The sequence below is a fragment of the Podarcis melisellensis genome (genome assembly GCF_964234715.1).
Source record: "Podarcis melisellensis genome assembly, chromosome: 10".
NCBI lineage: Eukaryota > Metazoa > Chordata > Lepidosauria > Squamata > Lacertidae > Podarcis > Podarcis melisellensis.
The window spans coordinates 6,185,080-6,205,647 of record NC_138542.1 but is presented as its reverse complement, the minus strand read 5'-3'; the positions used below and the strand labels follow the sequence as shown (position 1 = coordinate 6,205,647).

The 20,568-nt window shown below is 43.0% G+C and overlaps 2 protein-coding genes across 3 annotated transcripts in view; one reads left to right on the top strand and one right to left on the bottom strand.

Annotated features, from left to right (window-relative positions):
• CCDC146 (coiled-coil domain containing 146) overlaps positions 1–12,466 on the top strand; it is a 65,505-nt gene extending 53,039 nt beyond the window's left edge. The window contains exons 12-20 of the mRNA XM_081927654.1: positions 117–287; positions 1,111–1,199; positions 1,306–1,470; positions 2,200–2,424; positions 3,637–3,865; positions 7,507–7,635; positions 8,263–8,400; positions 9,164–9,412; positions 11,758–12,466. Of these exons, the coding sequence (XP_081783780.1) occupies positions 117–287; positions 1,111–1,199; positions 1,306–1,470; positions 2,200–2,424; positions 3,637–3,865; positions 7,507–7,635; positions 8,263–8,400; positions 9,164–9,412; positions 11,758–11,961 (1,599 nt within the window). The 3' untranslated portion in view covers positions 11,962–12,466. The remainder of the gene's footprint in view (positions 1–116; positions 288–1,110; positions 1,200–1,305; positions 1,471–2,199; positions 2,425–3,636; positions 3,866–7,506; positions 7,636–8,262; positions 8,401–9,163; positions 9,413–11,757) is intronic.
• Positions 12,467–14,197: 1,731 nt separating this feature from the next.
• Positions 14,198–20,568, bottom strand: part of GSAP (gamma-secretase activating protein) — a 50,027-nt gene continuing 43,656 nt past the window's right edge. For both annotated transcript variants that reach the window (XM_081927682.1, XM_081927683.1), the window contains 4 exons: positions 18,129–18,190; positions 16,071–16,175; positions 15,715–15,808; positions 14,198–14,896 (listed from right to left, as the gene is read on the bottom strand). In XM_081927682.1, coding sequence (XP_081783808.1) covers positions 14,805–14,896; positions 15,715–15,808; positions 16,071–16,175; positions 18,129–18,190 — 353 coding nt within the window. In that variant the 3' untranslated portion in view covers positions 14,198–14,804. The remainder of the gene's footprint in view (positions 14,897–15,714; positions 15,809–16,070; positions 16,176–18,128; positions 18,191–20,568) is intronic.

The window sequence follows — 20,568 nt, the reverse complement described above, 5'->3', positions numbered from 1 at the left end:
TTTATTGGGGGGGCCAAAAGGACCCCAGCCCCTAGGAGTTGCCTCCTAGACCTGCCCCACACCCGATGTCCCCATCCCCCATAACATTAAAATGGCCTTTGGTGTTTTCAATCTAGAAAACATCAACAGATGCTGAAGTACGAATGCTTGAGCAGTGTATTGCTGAAGAAGACCAACTATTTAAGGCCCAGGAACACTACCGAGAGGAAGTAGACAACTTGATACGTTTGACTCAGATCAAGGCTGATGAGAGGGAGCAAAAATCAAAGGATTTTTTGAAATCCCAGGTAAGAGGAATCCAACAGATGACTAGTTTGATACATCCAATATTAGTAAAGGTAAAGGTACCCCTGCCCGTACGGGCCAGTCTTGACAGACTCTGGGGTTGTGCGCCCATCTCACTCAAGAGGCCAGGGGCCAGCGCTGTCCGGAGACACTTCCGGGTCACGTGGCCAGCGTGACATTGCTGCTCTGGCGAGCCAGAGCCGCACACGGAAACGCCGTTTACCTTCCCGCTGGTAAGCGGTCCCTATTTATCTACTTGCACCCGGAGGTGCTTTCGAACTGCTAGGTTGGCTGGCGCTGGGACCGAACAGCAGGAGCGCACCCCGCCGCAGGGATTCGAACCGCCGACCTTTCGATCGGCAAGTCCTAGGCACTGAGGCTTTAACCCACAGCGCCACCTGCTTGCCTGGAATTGCTAGGGACCTGTGGTCGTCAGCTTTTATTTGCCGCTTCTAGCGTCAATACTTGAAGAATTAGAAAATGGCACAAAACACACTTTCAAATCCAAACCTCTGGCGAGGCTATATTTACCTGTGATACAATTATTCTTCTTCCCCTTCTGCACCCACATCCCATGGGGAGTCACAAGAATTAGGACTGCGTTGTGAAGCTGGGTAAGTTGATTTTTCTTCCAGTGCCCGCTCCTACCAAGATGTTGCTGGTTTGAATGGGTGTTATTTATTAGTGGGGTTCACACATTGTGGGTTGGAAATACCTTTTTGAAGAAATGGCATGCTTATGAGTAGTCTTTGTCTAAGTGTTTTTTCAGAAATGCCTTTGCAACGTTTCCAATTACCAGTCTGTTCACTACTATTTCTGTTGCAGGTACGGCTGCATAATGTTAAAGCAGATATAAAAACAAAAGACTTTGAAGTAAGGGAACATATGAAAAAGCAAAAAGCAATTCAGAGACAGTAAGGAAATTTTGGCAAAGGATTTGATGAAGCGCCTTTTATAGCAGGAGATAGTTAATGCATTAAAACAAGTAACATTTTTCCCTGTAATATTTTTGGTTTGTAGAATGAAAGAATTTGCTAAAATGTATGACATTGTGCGACATGAGAGAAACAAACTGGTCAACCTTTTGCATTGTGCTCGCCAAAAGACAAATGAAATTAAAGAGAGAGTCAAAATGCTAGATAATGAAAAGGAAATCTTAAGGACCAATGCTGTGATTAAAGAGAGGTGAGCACCCACTTAATAATTTATCTGAAGGACAATCATCCTTGTTGTGCTCTAGAACTGGCTTTTATTTTCTCACTATGTGGCAAATTATCATTTCTCTTTTTATATTTGTTACCTTATTTCATTCTTGATGTCATACAGAAACAAACTTACGTGCATGTGTCAATTGCTGGATTAAGTGCTGCAGGCACAAACCATACACATTTAAATGGCGTGTGGTGAATTTTTCGTAGGAAACAATTAGGGCCAGAGGCGCCAGCTTGCGAAGGTCATTGGGGGCGGCAATGTCATGATGCCCTGGCATTGTGTGTGAGAGCTTTGTGCCTTCCTGCCTAAGCCAGCCAGTCTGGGAGTTGCCTAAGTCTGGATTCAACCTCATGCTTTTTATGCTGCGTGTAGGCCTCTGATGAATAACCCATAAATAAACGCAATAAATACAATTCATCTTCTCTCAGATTAGCTGACTATTATTCATTATACATATTTATTTTATTTCTACATATTTCATTTCCCAATCGTCTATTGATAGGGAAGATGAGTTTGTAGAAATTTCAGAGAAATACTACTAAAAAGAATAACAATGCTTAATATTAATATTCTTCAGTCTTTCACATATGCTACATAAGTAATCCTCAAGGAATCAGGACTGATTGTGCTGTCTAAGGTCATCTAAAAATGTAAGTCTGTTTGATTCTCCATTTTATCTTCATTTATTTTCCTTCCATTCAGAAAACTGCAAAAATACCAAATGAAACATGCAAGTAACATTTCAGTCAAAGACAGCATACAGTGTGATGTTTGCAAAGTTCATCAAACACTCGTGGAGATGAAAGAAAAACGAGAGCAACAGCTAATGGACGTTGAAAGACTCACCAACTTGCTCACTCGTATCGAGGATGAAATGGTTCAGTTGCGAAAGAAATATGAAAAGGCCGTCCAGCTTCGAAATGAGAGGTAGGGAGCACAGCAAACTTCAAACACTTTGTAGGTTTGCTAGTATTTCATTTGAATGATAACTTATTTTGTGGTTATTAATATTGTGGATATGGAAGCAAACAGATAATTAAAACTGACTCTTGAAATAAAAATTGTCCACTCGAAAAATATGGTTCAAAAGCTTTACTAACAGAACTTGTTCTAAAACAGAAACTCAAAACGATAATACTACATCCAAGTATCATGTGCTTGTCCAAGCACAGGTACAGCATCTTAGAAATATATAACTATGCTAAATTAGAGCTGAAAGCAGCTCTGTCTCTCCCACAGCCTGCATTCCAGCCCGAGGCTGTATTATCGTAGAAAGAGAATAATTAGCACACATCCTTCTTTCTTTCAGCAAAATAGAGATTTGCAACTGAATACCCTTCTCATGTGATCTATGTTAAAATCATGGCAGAGCTGCAGAGATACATCAGCAGCTAATAATTAACTTGTTAGGCACTCAGAGAGCTTACTTGGCTTCAGTGGAATTTTCCAATGTTAAACCTTGAGCAATACACATACAGAGCTATTTTCTATTTCAATGTACAATTAAACAGTTATACTTCACAACTTGCAGGTTGTTGGAAGTGTAATTTGTTCATTTCTCAATTCTCTGTTCCTAATTAGTTTGCCTTCTTATTTTGCTTGTAAGACTAACATTTTGAATTGTCCTTTGACTATGTTGCTAAAACCACTGAGGCAGTCATTATGGAGCGCCAAACCAAGACAGATCCTCAAAAATGATAAGCTGAAATTAGTATCCTCCTTCCTCTTCCTTCTTATCACTAACCTAGTTTAGGCCTCAGTCCTTTTCTCTCTCCCATCTTCTTCCCAGCACACCTTGCTCAAGAAGACACTCTTTGCCTATCACCTCACACCCAGTTACCCTGGCAACCTTCTGTCTGCCCAGGCCCAAAATTCCTCTTAGATGGGCCATCAACCCCTTTTGTCATGTTAACAGGTGAGGCATAGGCTTGGAAAGGAAACTTAGCTTGTACTTTTCCAATGACCTCCAATGTTCCCTCCAATAACCCAAATAATCAAGATCCAACCATTTATTAACATCTAGGGTTTAGGGGTCCCCCCCCTAATCTGTAACAAACACCCTGCTTCCTGGATGGACAGGTGAATAAATTATGTACTTTACAACCTGCCTATTAAGTCTTCACTTTGGGTTCCTTGTAGCGGAGTTCTGCTCATAGAGCGTGAAGAAGAAGTGTGCATTTTTTACGAAAAAATAAATATTCAGGAAATGATGAGTCGAAATGGTGATACTGAGATTAATGTGATGGATGAAAAGATCCGCTTTCTAAAGCTGAAGCTCACGGAGAAAAAGAGGCAGATTGAGTTGTCCCTGAGAACATTGCCTCTGAAAAGAGGTCTGGATGCAGATCTGGTCGTCCTGCAGATTCAGGTAGGTGCGACAGGAAATATTACCTTTCCATAATCGGATTTCTTATTTTAAGGAGAGAGGAAAGAAAGCCAGGACTATGGAGATGTGAAGTCACTGCAGGCACCTGTAGTTGGCCTGTAGTGGAGAACTTTCCATTTTACAATACTCCTAAATGGCATTAGACCTGATGCAGGAGGCTCCTGGGCCTACAAAATAAGGTCTTAGGATGCTCAAGCGGTAAGCTGACAGACAGGGCCAGGCAGCTGGCAATACAATTTAGCACACCTGGAAGCGATGGCGCATGATGACAGCTATGTCAGTGTGTAGAATGGGGTTATCTAGCAATGGACCACCTGCTGCACTGCTGGCCTGCTGCTGTTATACAAATTAAAGCCCCAAGTCTGCTACGGGGAAAAGATGTTCCATGATGATGTGCGGCTGCTTCCATTTATTCCAGGGGGTAAAATGGCCAGCCCTATGGACTCATGGGCATATACAGTGTCCCTGGAAAGGAAGAGACCAAGGCAAATAGGAGTGGGTGAAGAACCTCATGGGGCTTTGGTGGTGCCATAGCAAGGAAGGACTTGTTGAGATCTCCCACCAGCACCAGACCACCCTTGCTCCCCTCCCTTGCTTTAAGAAGCAGGTCGATGGGTCAACTGTTAGCCACCCTTTCACTGTAAGAACCGGAACATCCTTCCCTTTATGTCTAGGCATACTAATTTCTGTGCTGGAAATAGGAATATGCAATATTTTGAGATGACTACGGAAGCCCCTGCTATGTGCTGAGCAGGTGCTAACAGCTACTATCCAAAGACACTCACCTGTGGTTATAATCCTCGGATAATAAGTGGGGATGCACAGTTGTCATAAAGTGGCAGGAGATAATATGAGGGAGGTTCCTTTACTCTTAGGGGTATTATGTCCTGTCTTCCTGAGATAACTTAACTTCTGATTTTAAGAGCAAACAGCATCCCCCCCCCCCATAACAGTTTCTGTTCATTCTTATTTGGACATTTTCACTTTTGACATGTGGCTGCTATTATGTTCACAGTAGAATAACACTGAGTTACAGCTCTGGGCTCCACTCATTTTGAGAAATTAGTTTCTCCACATCCCCCGAGGAATGCATAAACAATTTGGACAGCCAGAAAAATGACTGAAAAAATTAGGCTGGTTGGAGGGGGAAGAATCACACTCAACAATTTAGATACCCAGATGAACAGATTTGCATGAGCTAGGTAGGGTAAATGGCAGGATAGTCGCTCTGTTGGGGATGTTCATTCCTGTCATGGAATCAAGGCAGCTTCTGTGAGGGCAGCAGAACTAGCAGGATCAGGACCAGCTGCATATTTCAGGAAGCTCTGGGAGGCAGGTGGCTAAAGGACCAAATGTGTCTTATTATTTTGCTCGTCATTGTTTGCATTGTTTCTTTTAGAAGAAAAGGTGGGATAGAAATTTGATAAGCCAATCAGCAGGACAGCTGAGAAGGCAGGGTAGACTGGAGACAAACATCTCACATGCCTCAGGGTCAGGAAAGGCTGTGTTGTTGGCAAGAGGGGTGAATGGCTGAAATTCATATGTTGATTCAAAAGCTAAGTATTTGGTTGCAGTTTCTAGCTACATTTGTAAGTATGGTTACAGAGCAAGGCCATAACTTTAAACACAACTTAGGTCAGTCACACTGAACACAGCAGGACTTCCTGCTGAAAGATACACAGTATGTGTTTACAAAGTCAGTACAACAATATGGTCGCTACGGATTGTGAAAAACATCTTCAGGGTTAGATGGCATTTTGATAAAGCCTTTGCACAATGCATTGTGGTTTTCCTGTACTGTGCTATAACTTGTTGTGGAACTGGTGAGTTTCCGCTCTCATCAACCACAGTAGGGAGGAGTATTTTTTAGTCTTTAGTATAAAGGCGATTACTTCATATACAGCACCACAACCAAGCCCAGGCTTGCAACTAGCATTTAATAACAGCCAAAGGGACAAAGCAAGCAACTAGCACATTTCATGCTACTTCTCTGGACATTTAAGAGAGCAAACAAGTGACCAACATAAATCGTTCGGAGAAGACTTGCTGAAGACTATCACGGAAAGTTCTCCTATTACAAAATGGCAGGAGGCCCGTATAAGTGTCATGCCAAGTGGTGTTGTGGGCTCTGCAGAGTCCTGCCCTACGTCCTCAGAGTGGTGCTGTCATGAATACTCAATAGCTTGTCCACACATAGACCAAGGCTAGTGTAAAATTAGCCAGCACTGCAGCAAGGAACCACCAGAAGGGGGAGCACCTAAATTCTAAATTCACACTTTACAAAATAATACACAAACCAAATCACAGCCATCGTTTGAAATTCACATTTCTCTGAATTTTGCAATGCAAAGTAATGGTGCATAAAACTCTATACAGTAGTGAAAGTAACCTACAAAAATATCAGGGGAAATTGCTTTGCAAAAATGTGCCCTTTAAGATAAATTTGCATTAAAATGCTGGGCTTTAAAAAATAAATTGCTAACTGATGTGGGAATGTGGAGAACTGAATTTAAGAGTGGAAAAACTAGAAACCGAGAGAAACCAAAATGGTGGGATTTGTCCATCCTTCATCCCTACTTGTACAGCAATGGCTCATGGTAGATCGTATAAAGAAAGGGGTACATTTTGGGACACAGGTGGCGCTGTGGGTTAAAGCCTCAGCGCCTAGGACTTGCTGATCGAAAGGTCGGCGGTTCGAATCCCTGCTGCGGGGTGCGCTCCCGCTGCTCGGTCCCAGCGCCTGCCAACCTAGCAGTTCGAAAGCACCTCCGGGTGCAAGTAGATAAATAGGGACCGCTTACCAGCGGGAAGGTAAACGGCGTTTCCGTGTGCAGCTCTGGCTCGCCAGAGCAGCGATGTCACACTGGCCATGTGACCCGGAAGTGTCTTCGGACAGCGCTGGCCCCTGGCCTCTTGAGTGAGATGGGCGCACAACCCCAGAGTCTGTCAAGACTGGCCCGTACGGGCAGGGGTACCTTTACCTTTACCTTACATTTTGTATAGTGCTGAGCTGCCTACATGACTGCTCAAGGGAACACTCCCTGCATCCTGTTATTTATGAGGTACGGTGGTGGTTTTGTTTAAAAAAATATTTTCATTTCAGAGCACACACGCTGATGTTCTAGTGTTGATTAACAAGCATTTCTCAGTTTCCAGAAATTTCACAATGTAACCCAAGATTTAATATGTTAAATTATGTGTTCGAGAATGTGTAATGGGGGGGGGCAGCTTTACCTTGTTTTTGTGCATCAAAGTGCCCCCACCCCTTTTAAAAGTTCTTTTAGTGTATTAAAGAAACCAAAACCTTCCTTTTTCCTGTGATGCAACTTGACTTCTGAGAACAGGAAGGACTGTATGGTTCAGCTTTGTAAGAGGGGGGAAAAAGAACTCCACAGAGTGAATCACCTGCTGATTGTCCATTTCAGATCAGCAGATGTTTCTATTCCACAGAATAGGGGCTTTTGTGTGTGTGTGGAAATGGAAGTGTAACAGTGCTGAGTTTGGTTTCCCTGGAATAGAGATAGATAGATAGATAGATAGATAGATAGATAGATAGATAGATAGATAACAATTATGGGAGAGTTACCAAACCTATTTGTCACTCTTCTCTCTTTCTCTCTCAGTTTTCACAATGCAAGGACAAGATTAAAAGCCTGGAAAAACTGTTTATAGACCCCAGTGGACAAAACAGAACAAGAGCACTACCAGGGAAGGACCTCACTCTAGAAGAGTTGTACCAAAAAATAGATGAGGTAATCACATCATTTGTATGTCCATGAGACTATTGCAGACAAGTGACCATGTTTCACTGTTAACTTGAAGTTGATTGAGAAGGGACATCTTTGAGCAGAACCAGACAATGTGAAAAACAGGTTTCTGCTAAAAACAGCATCCTAATGTTGCCATCTCCCCAGTGCGCTCTATGTTAAAACACTTTATTCTATGTCCTGAAATTGTCACAAGTCCTTTACCCCACCCTACCACCCAGTGATGTTGAACACCAATGGAGAAATGTGCAGCATCACTTATGCCAAGCGACATGGAATAAGTCATACTACATATTGTGGAGGGTAGAGGCAAGAACTCGCTCAAGGATGTTGTTTCAATGGGATGTCCTTCACAATAACTGGTTATTTGATTAAATTTATATACCACCTTTCATTCAAGTTTCACAGGGAGTTTACAGTCAGAAGAGCAAATTTAATGTTTAATTCAGATAATTCAAACCCATGAAATTCTCCTGAACCACTGCCAACCAACCCTGAAACACTCTTTTATTTTAGAATATATAATGCATAATCAACTTTATAAAATGGATTTTTGTAGACTTCGTCCCTGATGATTAATTGTATACATTAATGAATCTGTTTGCACTATAGTTAGAAATAAAGTTGACACAAAAAGAAGAGAAATTGCTTGAGAAGGACTTTATCTTTGAGCAAGTTGCCCGGCTGACAGACAAAATACAGGCCAAGGCTGTAAACGGCAAGGAGGACACATTAATACTGGCAAAAAAGGTAAAGACATCCACTATCCAGTTCAGATACAGATATCCACACATTTCAACAGCCTTCAACATGTCTGTTGGTTGTTTAAATGGGAGTGGTTACATTTTCTTATTCCAAAATCCACATGATTTAACCTCCAATGACTTCTATCTTATTCCTAAGAAATTCTATGAACACAGAATTGTGAGCTGCATATATTGATTTCAATAGATTGAGATTGAAATTGCAACATTAATTCACATCCAGTTGTAATACGAACAGAATTCAAATCCACATCCTTGTCCACATTCTGATGCAGCTAGATTTGCGTAAATACCTTGAGTTGTAAAGGAGTCCTAGAATAAAATTATTTCTCTAGAGAGAAGTGTGGCCTGATATTATTTTTTACCAGATTGTGCCTAAGCACACAGAAGGATTAACGAAGCAATTTTTATGTACACAGAAGGGGGAAACGTGGAGTGGCTTTTTTTCTTTTTTCTTTGCCAGGACAGAGAGTTGGAGTGACAGACTTTCCAGGCCCCTCCCCTGGTCAGCCATTGTTGTTTTTAATGTTTTTATAGGAGGGGAAATAAAGTATGCGACTTGAGGGCTGACGCAGCTTGTTGGCCTTTCTGGGGACATGTTAGAGTAGCTGGGGACTTTTGGATCCTGCAGCTGTCTGACATGCTCTCAAGATGGATCATTTTCAGGTGCTTCAGATGAGACAGAAGCAGAGCTTCCTGGCTGCTTTGGGGAACTGGGTATATCATTGTGCTTTTGCTGCTCATTTCAGATGAATGGACTACAAGAGAAAATAAAAAATACAACCCAAAAAATGATGGCTCTTATTGCAGAGCTGTCTATGAAACAAGCACATGCCATTAAGCTGCAGCAAGAAATGAGAGACAAAGAACAGTTTTTAATGACCATCACCTCCAGGTTGGAAAAAGGTCTCCCACTTCCTAAGGATGTAGAGACTGAGTGGTTAAAGGTGTTGCGTGATGAAGAAGTCTATAAAGCAGCAATGGAAGCCAAAGCAAAAGTGAGTTTCTGCCGGGATACTGCTCTTTGCAAGCTCATTTTGTGTTTTCTCCAACGTGGATTTAAGAAGAGGTTTCAGTAACTTTTTGACATGGACTTCTAGGTGGTAGTCAAAGGCCTATGTTGCATTGGTAGCACCATTCTGACAGAATCTCTACTTGGCCGCATCTTGTAGCCCTTCAGATCCTTAAGTAGCTCTTCAGAGCGGGTCTCCCAAGGGTATCCCAGTTTAGGCAAGGTACCTAAGAGATCGTTTGATGCTGCTACAGCACAGGTTTATCATTTAAAGTAATTGTTCTAGACAGTGCAGGAGGTGCAGGAACTCCCAACTTTTTTTGACTGACAACCCTAAGTTGTTGAGCTTCTTTCAGGAGGACACAAAAGTTGTTGAACTTTTTCTAGGGAGCTTCCGAAAACATGCGGCACGTTGCCTCCTTTAACGAGCTTCTTTTGGAAGAGAAGCAAAGCGCTGAAAATGCGCAACACGCCAACTCCCAATCCAGCCCAATTCCTCCACCCGTAAAATGTGTTTTCTGCCTGCAACACCAGGATGATGATGGACACAGGGTCTGCCGGAACGCTCTGGAGAGATGCCAGAACTAAGTTCTGGAGCGTTCAGGCTGAAAAAATTCTCTGGTTATAGCATCACAGTAATAAGAGAATAGCGAGGAGAGAGCCCAAGTGCTGTTGAAGCTGGCAACTCAAAGTATAAGTTGTGGAGTGAGACTACAGTCAGATATATTGTCTCGGAAGAACAGGCTCCTGCAGTCTGGTGGCGTCTAGATTTTAGAATTTCTACTCCCATCAGTCTCTGCTAGGACAGCCATGGAAGACAGCTGTGGAACTTATCAGCCTTGATATTCATATTATTATCTGTCAGGGGCTCAGGAGCAGAGGCACAGGAGAGGGAGGAAATGGAGAGCGAGGGGGAGGAATCCGAGGGGAGCGTAAGCAATGACAGTGGTCCGAGGAATTCCCTGAGTCTCTCCAGCGAATCGGAAGATTCACAGAAGGGGGCGCCCATGGTCAGAGCAAGGGGGGTGCCTAGGGGGACACCCCAGGAAGAAGGGGCCAGAGGGGACTCAGAGAGCAGCAGTTGGAAATCAGGACCAGCTTCCCCACCAGAGCGCAGTGGGGGGGAGGAGTCCCAGGTATCGGGATCAGGCTGCTCACCACCAGCGAGAGGAGATGAGTCAGGATTGACCACGCCTCCATCGGAGAGCGCGGAAACAGTCGAGAGGAAGGTTGGAGGCTGGGCGCGCGCGCCAAGTTCAAATGTACAGGCGAGCGGCACAGCAGGTAGCCCGGATAGGGAGCCAGGTCCTAAAGCCCGCCGGAAGGAGGGACAAGAGTCAGGGGGGTCAGCGTCAGAAGAGTCCAGAAAGGAGGAGACCCCGGGGGCAGAAGGACCCAGAGGAGGAAAGAACAACGGAAGAGGTGGAGTAAGGCTAGAGTCTTAAACTGGTGTACAGGGGGCGGAGACTCTGACGGAGCTTCGCCGGTCTAGGTTCTAGACGTAGAGCTGCACGCTGTGGCTTGGAAATGGAAACTGAACTTCAATAAAGACTTTTGCACATTACAACCGGCTAGCGTTGGTCCTCTGTGAGCTGGGACCTGGAGGCAGCTCTGACATTATCATTGCTGAACCCAGATATCAGAGCCGTGGCACTAGACGGGCTCCTTTACTGAAGCCTGGGGCCAAGCTAGACATTATGTAGAAGATTTGTGATATGGACAAGTACTATATTGACAATCTTTTTCCTCTGCGGTACTAACAGTAGCTTAGAGGAAGGTGACAAATTAGGTTGGAGAAAACAATGCAGTGGGAAAGGGCTAAGCTTTCCCCTCCCCATTCAATTCAGCCGCCAACACAATGAAAAAATGCACAATAGTACAACCTCTTGATATCCTTGATATCTTACCTGTCTGTGCTCTTGTCTACAATAGTTCTACTATTGAAGCACACTAAAGTGCAAAATTTTATTGCATGTGAACCAAAACACAGAAATCCTCCCAAAATTCACACTTCTCCAAATTTTGCAATTCAGCCAAGTAATGTGTATGAAAATACATTAGGGGAAATAGCTTGGTAAAATGTGTATGTTGGGGGGGTGCACTTAAATGCTGATTAATTTGCATAAGGACCTTGATTAAGAAACAACAAAAAATGATGTGGAATTGTGGAGAACTGAACTTCAGATGGGAAAAATGAGAAACCGAAAAATGACAGGTTTGCTTATCCCTGGTGCACAGTAATTTCCTGGTTCTTTTGAAACATATAGCACTCATAACAGCTGTTTTAATTAATAGCCTGCATTTAACCAGTTAAAAATTCTGTTTTTACAGCGTGCTACAGAAGAGGAACAATATTCCTTACCAACTTCTGTATTCACCACAGCCGAGCAACGTCCCAATGCCTACATCCCTGATGATGAAAATGTTCTCCCTCTGCCACGGCCCTATGGCGCACTGGCTCCTTTCAAACCAGGCGAGCCTAGTGCAAATATGAGGCATATAAGGAAGCCAATTGTAAAGCCAATTGAAGTCTAAAGAGACAGAACCTTGCAGAAGTTATAATTCAGGGCCTACTCTTATGTTCAGAGTCAGAACTCCCTACAATGTCATTACTAGGGCATAGCAGATCACACAATGTTGTTGACAAACATTCCCCAGTGTTACACAACACTTAATGAAATGAATGGTGTTGTACAGTAAGGGTTGGCAAATTGTACCCTCTTAAGTATTTTTTATTTAAAAACTATAAAGCAGATTTCCCCATATATTTGTGTTGCAAAAAATCTATATTTTAAATAATCACAAGTAGTAAATTAGACATAGATCATCATCAGTACAATCCTATTACCTTTATGCAGTTAGTTTCCAAACATTTAAGGCAGTATTTTGAAATGTTTGGAGGCTGCCAAGTAGTTTGTATAAAGTATGGGAGATAAAGCTACCAATCAGTTATTAACATTTACTATCTGTGCCTTCTTGTTTTCTGCAGATGTATGACGTACTCTTTCAATGCTCAAATAAAAGTAACTGTGAAATAAAATGAGGTGGTTGTGCTTGTTTAAATTTGTGATTACATTCCTTTTAAAAGGCAAAGAAGATAGTTTGGTAACTTTAGATATCTGTGTTATAGTAGCAAGGAAGCATTACCACAAAAATAGGAAAGGAGTAAATTCTTGCACTTAGATAAACAAAAACTGGTATGTTTTCTAGTGAGGGTGTGCACCAACCACAATAATCTGTTTGGCACTTTATAAAGCAAACTACCTTAGTTGGAGGCAATTTATTGTCTACTTCATTTACCTTCCCCCATTCACTATTTTGGGGGTGGTTTTAAAGAGATTTCACTTAACCCCCACCCCCAAATGTTATGCCAGCAGACATGTTTTGAAGATTGCAGACATGACAGAGGTGTCCCTGCCTGAGTAACAAAGCTGCTGATTTGTGTAGACAAGTAAGGTGAGACACTCCTGTGCTGGGCACTTAAAAGCTTGACCTGTCAAGTCACAATGCATTGCTCCCACTTTCCTCTCCCCATCCTGGCATTATCTTCAAGCTTGGAAGAGACAAGCTATTGCTCTTGAAAACTTGCCAAGAGCAGGAGGATTAGAGTGTGTTGTCAATGACAAACTAAACCTGTCGGCCATTAAGCAGATCCCCCAAATGAAGGCTGGTCCTTTAAGGCAAATGAGGCCCTGGCCCCCTCCCCAACTTCAGTCTGGCCTCAGCCAGCCCTGCCTGCCAATCCAGAAGGGGACACGGCTGTCAGCTTCCTCTCCCCGAGCCTCAGGGTTGGCATTTTAGACCTAAGGAGGTAGGGGAGAAAGTAGCATCAGTTGCCTGTCAATGTCCCTGAGTCCAGCTACGGTTCTCCTCTCTACCTTCCAGTCCAGCCACCTCTGCCCCCTCTTCAGCTGCTGGTGCTTAAGCTAGAGACTTAAGTTGCAATTTTTCAATGTTGTTCCCTCCCCCCCTCCTCCATCCTGGTTAAACTTAGAGACACAGTTTCACTTTTCTACAGCTTTTTTAAAATGTCTGGATTTCTGAGCCAGACAAGACTGGCATTCCCACTTTGATTCATGTTAACCTTGAAGAAGCCCCCCCAACCCTTTGAAGTACCCTGTACAATATTTTGCACTCCTCCGCTTTCTAGATCTGAATCCCACACATATTTTAATCCTGTTGCATAGTACGTGACTAATTTCAGTGGGGCTACTCTTGAGTATGAAGTAATGGGCTTAGGTAGACCATGACATAGTTGGGTACCACCCACTGGACTTATATAGAAAAACAGTTACCTGTTTAAAATGATGCTCTGGTTAAAAAGACTTCAGTACACAGCACTCTGATGAAATATATTTCAGCTGCAGTTTTTCCACAATTATAGTTGCATCCTACTGGAATAGGACACTGAAGTATGCAGAGTCTAATTTAAATATGTGGAAGAATTCTTTGTTCACTACAAGTCAAACACTTAGATAATAGGGGTTTTTTTGTAGCTGCAAGGAAAATGACATCAGTTTAATGGTATGCCAGCATGTAGGAAACTGAAAATGTCCCTGATTGGAATCCAACTTTTCTATTGCTGTTGCTGTTCACAGCTAAGAAAACAAACAGAGAAGCCTAGTGCTTTACAAAAGTAGGTGAGAAGCAAGACCGAGATGCATGACTTTTTTGATAGCAACTCTTTCTTTTTGCACTGACACTTAATCTACATCTATCAGAAAGAGACATGTTCCAGTCCTACTGATTTAAATGCAAATCACCTCTCACATCAATATCAGCAAGCTTTAATAATGCTTAACTTAAAAGTGGATCATACCCACTGATTGCTAAGGGAGAATACAGATATAAATATCCCCAGTTGGAATTTAGTTGCCTTGCAGAAGTTTCATGTGATTGTAGCAAAATATACAAAAGAAAGATGACATTTTATATAAGCAAGGATATATTAAGTTTCAAAATTATACATTTATTCCCATTATTTACAGAGAGCTATTTTAATCATTCTTCACAAGTTCATAAATTGATCCCCTTATACATCAGTGTACAACAGCTGCCAGTTTCTTTTTGATCTGTTATATAGTTACTCCATATTCAGAATTTATTTGCCAGAATCTGAACTGGAGTAGCAGGCAAATTAAGCATAAGTTCGTAATTCCATGTGGGTACCTGAAAGTCACTGCATTTTGGGCACACCCACTTTGGCATGTATCCCATTACTAATAATAAGTAGTAACAATGAGAAAGTCATTATACTGAACTCTCTCTAAGTAGTCAGCGGAAGGTCCAGTAGTTCTCCTGAATCAGTACATGTCACTAGCAGACATAGCAAGGCTGAGATGCAGCTGAGGTAAGAAGGTCGCTTTCGTTAAGTCTCACTAAAGACCTAAGAGCAGAGTCGTGTGCTTCAGTGCCAACTCTTCCACACATCTTGCATTCATGTTTTCCTGTGCCGCAGAAGTCATCCATCCTAGGAAGGATACAAAGGGCGTGAATTTGAGAGGCTTATAGTTAACGCTGGTGGATACGAATGCGGGGAAAGCACAATTTGTTTTTTAGCACTCCTAAAAAACTCCCCACTCATGTCACACAGCTGACATTTGGGAATCTCATCACATGCAGCACAATGGTTGCTTTTCACGGCAGCAGCCACGAAAGAGGAAGGTGAGGTTCTGTAAGTAACCAGTGTGATGTGGAAGGAGCTTCTCAGCAGACACAGTGCCAGTGTGGTGTAGTGGTTAAGAGCGATAGACTCGTAATCTGGGGAACCGGGTTCGCGTCTCCGCTCCTCCACATGCAGCTGCTGGGTGACCTTGGGCCAGTCACACTTCTCTGAAGTCCCTCAGCCCCACTCACCTCACAGAGTGTTTGTTGTGGGGGAGGAAGGGAAAGGAGAATGTTAGCCACTTTGAGACTCCTTAAAGGAAGTGAAAGGTGGGATATCAAGTCCAAACTCCTCTTCTTCATCTGAAATGTGTGAGGTGCATCAGGCACTCATGAATTTTATAAAGTGCTTAACAAGCGTACCACAATAATTTTGTTTTGTTGCTTACCTCCTTTTCCGGTGTATTTATATGTAACCAACATTCAATAAAAATGTGGTTTTTTGGAGGAGAGGGGAGGATAATTTTGCCACTAATTAGCATTAAGGAAGCTGCAAATTGGGCTTAATAATTCTATATTCCAGCAAGGTGCATGTGAACCCCAGAACAACATGGCAATAGCAAGATAAGATGCGTTTTTAAACAATCAAGGAACTTGGGTAGAAAACTGCAGGAGTATAGTTACCTTGACTCTCCACCTCTGCCAGCATATTGACCAAGTAGTTAAGCGGAAGAAACTCTATTTGCGGTGACAAACTCTCCATAAATAGCATACTGTACTGTGAAGGAAAATGCATTTTAAGTATTGGATTAATACTAGGAATAACAGTAAAGTCCTTCAACTTCTAAGACTCAATTTATCCAGATCCCCTCATCTCTCTTCCCTGCTTTCCTGCTACGCCATTTAGACTCAGACACTCCTGTCTCCCAAACTTCTAATCTGGTGTTCCAGTGCCCCTCAAGCAAATGGAGGTTTGCAAATTTCCATGTGGACAAGAATTACAACAACTTCAAGTTGAGGTTTAATCCCAGGATACTTACCTGTTTACTGCTGAGTTTCTCAAGCAAGAGTTTAACATAGTTCCTTGCAATACTGTTGGTGCTGACAGGGTGATTCCAGAGTTGACTAACCTTACGACCAGTTGCCTATAAGACAAAATAAAATAAGGTTAGATATCTAAAGGGCAATGCAGCACTGATCTGTTCCTTTTTGGATGATGATTAAGTTACATTGCAGTCCAGTCCTAAACCACATCTACTCAGATATGAGTCACACCAAGTTCAATGGTGTTTACTCCTAAGTAACTGGGGTTAGGACTGCAGTCTTATTCTGTCCAAACAATAATTATTAATAAACAATAATAGCACAAGCCACAATTTCAGGTGTAGGCTTCATGATAGCCATCTTCAACTATCTAAAAGGCTGTCACATGGAAGATGGAGCAAGCTTGCTTTCTCCTGATCGGGAGGGTAGAACACGAACCAGTTGAATCAAGCTACAAGAAATGTAGCTCTAATAGCAGATGACATGCTTTCTCCACCATAGTGAAAATCCTGCTTGTACAATGTGGTCAACAGCATTCTTTAGACTCCAGAATTCTTCAGCTAGTGCCAAAAAGGTCAAATGCAGCCTAGCAGAGGGTCTGCAATGGTCTGCTTCCCAGTGGCGTACCGTGGGTTGTCAGCACCCGGGGCAAGGCAAGTAATTTGCGCCCCCTAACCCGTGGATTTGCGCCCCCTAACCGCCAGATGTTGCGCCCGGTGCGGCTGGCCCCCCCTGCACCCCCCACGCTACGCCACTGCTGCTTCCATCCCACAAAGCTCTGCCCTGTTAAATGCCAGGTAGCTGCATCCTGTTTTCGTTACTTTTTGTATAATGGCTTCTTCCCTACCAATTCACCAATGAAATCATCAGGGCAACTGAATCAAGAGACAAGTGTCAAAAGGGGACAAAAGATTAATGTTCCTAATAAACTACATACAACAAAAGAGGCAAGGTAATATTAGTTCTGGCTCCAAACCTAAATTAAAGTGTAATTGAAGAGTTCTGACCCTAAGGCTGACGAGGACTTAAGATGCAAAACTGCAGCCCCTGAAGGAATGCCATTCAGTAGACTCCTTCCACTCCCTAAAACAAAATGTAGCAAGGACAGAACCAGCTTTGTTTTTGCCATGCAGCCAAATAAAGAACCCCTTTCTGTAAGGAAGTTCAATTAGCCCTTCTTGTTCTTGAAATAGACATGGCAGCCTATAGAAAAGGAATGCAAAACTACAAGCCCAAGTTCAGACAGCGTACAAAGCTACAAAGCTGACTGATGGCTGAGCTCAGTGCAGCCACGGGAGAGAAGCAAAGGGCTCACAATCTCGCCTTGGTTGTCCACACTAAATCTTGGCTTGACTTACGTTCAAATGAAGATCCTGTCTCACTGGCTCTGCAGAAGTGAATCAATGGCAAGAGACATCACTGTCTGGCTTTCAGTCCATGCCATTTTAAAACATTTCCCCTGTTAAAAGCTAATTACCAGGACTCAATGTTGTTTTCTCATTACAGTGGTGCCCCGCAAGACGAACGCCTCGCAAGACGGAAAACCCGCTAGACGAAAGGGTTTTCCGTTTTGGAGGCGCTTCGCAAAACGAATTTCCCTATGGGGTTGCTTCACAAGACAAAAAAATCTTGCGAATTCCTGTGGTTTTTTCCCGCTTTCCCCCCTTTTCCTAAGCCACTAAGCCGCTTAACAGCTGATTGCTAGAAGCTGCTAGACCGCTGTAGCGCTAATCCGCTAAGCTGTCAATGGGCTTGCTTCGCAAGACGAAAAAACCGCTAGACGAAGAGAATCGCGGAACGGATTCTTTTCGTCTTGCGAGGCACCACTGTACCTTATAGCAGTAAGGTGCCAACCTTAAGCCATGATAAGCTTTTGACACATATTCTACAAGTGGCTACTTTCCAGTTATTCAGATCACTCTCCTCTAAGCCCCACTTCCCCAATTGGGAAATTGTTAACTATTTAATGGAATAAAAGTAGTACGGCTGACTTCATCAATAAACACGTATGTTCCCCACAAACAGATTTAATACGAAACAAATCACACAGTTACCTCAGGAAGCCTTATAAGGATACTCAATTTGAGCTTTTCATTCTTTTCGGTGTTGTCCAGCTCTGAAAACAAAAGGATACGATAAAAAGAAAGGGAAAAGGTCACTGACTATGCAAATCCTCATTCAGCTACATTTACTCCAAGTGGCACTAACTTAAAAAGTTAATCACATCCTATTCCCTTATGCAAGCTTTTCCTTTCTTTTTTATAGCCATTTTTACGCAAATAGTAATAATAATAATAATAATAATAATAATAATAATAATAATAATAATAATTTATTTATATCCCACCCTTCCCAGCCGAAGCCAGGCTCAGAGAGGCTAACAACAGTAAAGTAATACAGCATTCTAAAATCAATTCATTCTAAAATCAGTTCAAAATCAAATGAATGGCAACCATTGGACTAGAGTTCTGTGAGGAAATGGAAGCATTTGTGGTTTTGGATCACAGCGCATGAGGTGCAGCAATGGTGGACCAGCTGCCACTTTGCCTTTTTGGCTTCAGCAAGGTTTAAAAAATTCTGAGTGAGCAGCATAGCTGTCAACTTACAGATTTGAAAATAAGGGACCAGCAGCCTTGAAAATAAGGGACCAGCGTTCAAAATAAGGGACCTGCAGCCTCACCTGTTCCAGGCACTCCAGTCTTCCTGTCCTCCTGCAGTCTGGTCAAACTCATGCTGGTAGCTTCGCGAACACTGTCCAACCAACTTTGTAACCAGAGGTTCAACTGAATAGAATCTGAATCACATGCACCACAAGGCCTATGCAGCCTCAACTTAAGATGGCTCCCCAGCCTGGCTTTGCACTGCAAAGTTTGCAGCAGCACGTGCAACAAAATGGCGTCCAGCATTCAAAAAACCCCTCAGCTTGCATTAACTAGCCACACACAAGACATGCAAGCTCCACCCCCAGTCGTTCTTAGACTTCTTATTGGGTGAGCAACACAGCCAAGCAACACAGTTGGAGCCTCCCTCCTCCCTGGCCGGCAGGGAGGGAGGGAGAGGAGCTGCTTCCTTTGAAATTTAAGGGACATCATTTAAGGGACATCCATCAATAAGGGACAGCAACGGGACATGGCGCTGGAATAAGGGACTGTCCCTTCAAATAAGGGACACTTGACAGCTATGGCGAGTAGCAGTAGCCACCTCACCTCAGTACAGATCCGCCTCCCACCACCCAAAGGGAACCATGATGTGCCTCCTGCTTATTTTGAACTGAATTTCATTCAATTTAGAGGGATAATGATGTGATAAATGGAGGTAACTGAAGAGAATTTGATTTTGGAGGAGGATCAGGACAGAAAATTAATTGTGGGTAATGGGGTAATTAATTGAACAGATCTGGACGACATGTGAAGATATTATCTGGTGATTAGGATAGAAAAATTAACTAGCTTGCCTTTCATGAAATAGAGTTCTAGTAATTGTTTCTCGATATGCATATATGCATATAAATCAGCATACACAAATTTCATACAATGTTGTGCCTGTGGGCTCTGGATCACTGTAGCATTTTTGCACCTCCCTGCTACCTGTCCACCCAGACAAATTTCAGTACAATCATTCAATATCACCACATAAGACTAGAAGAATGGGGCCACAGATAATAAACTAAATCCCAGTAGGGGGCACATCCCACACAGTCATGAGGAAAACAATAAGTCCACTTCAACAGTTCTCCCTTTGTCTATCACTCAAGGGGGAATCCCACCAAACCAAACTGACCCTCTGCCCTGTTGGAGGAAATGGACATGGAGGAAGAGGTTAATTTCCTTCATGAGAACAAATCACCCCATCAATAAGGTAAGCCAACAGGTGCATGGTTAGCCAAGCCAGTTGCTATGGCAACAGCCCAGTGCCACCTATGTAAGTGATGGAGGCACATCAGTGGGTCTGGGGTCTTGTGCTACACTGGTGGAGTCAGTCTTGTAAAGTGGGTGAGTCTGACTGGAAGCATGAGCGTTATGCATGTGTGTTATGTCTTGAAGTGCTGGAACAACAGAGACACTTTGTACTTGTATATATCTGTATCTGTAGCTACAAAGCCTACAAGCTGTATGCACATATCACTGTCTGGAATTGTATTACTGAAGCCTTATCTTCTGTAGTAGTAAACTATTTTGGACTTTAAGATTCCTCTGTGTGGTGACTGGAACTGGGGGAAACATCCATTATGTGTCTCTCTCACCTCAGATTCCCAGCATACCAGGCTGTCACAATGGGTGAGGGTTAGAGAACTGTCTCCCCACAGTCCCTGGCTTACAACAGCCTACATCAATATCCTGAGTGTCCCTTTGGTGTCAGCCTCTTTGGGGATGACACCGCCAGCCATAGCAGAACCTTATTTTTTTGCAACCAGCCCTTCCCTGCTTAGCAGGACTGCTCCCAATGGGGAAAGTGGGGCAAGGCAGGCTCTGGACCCTACCTGTATTCACTCTG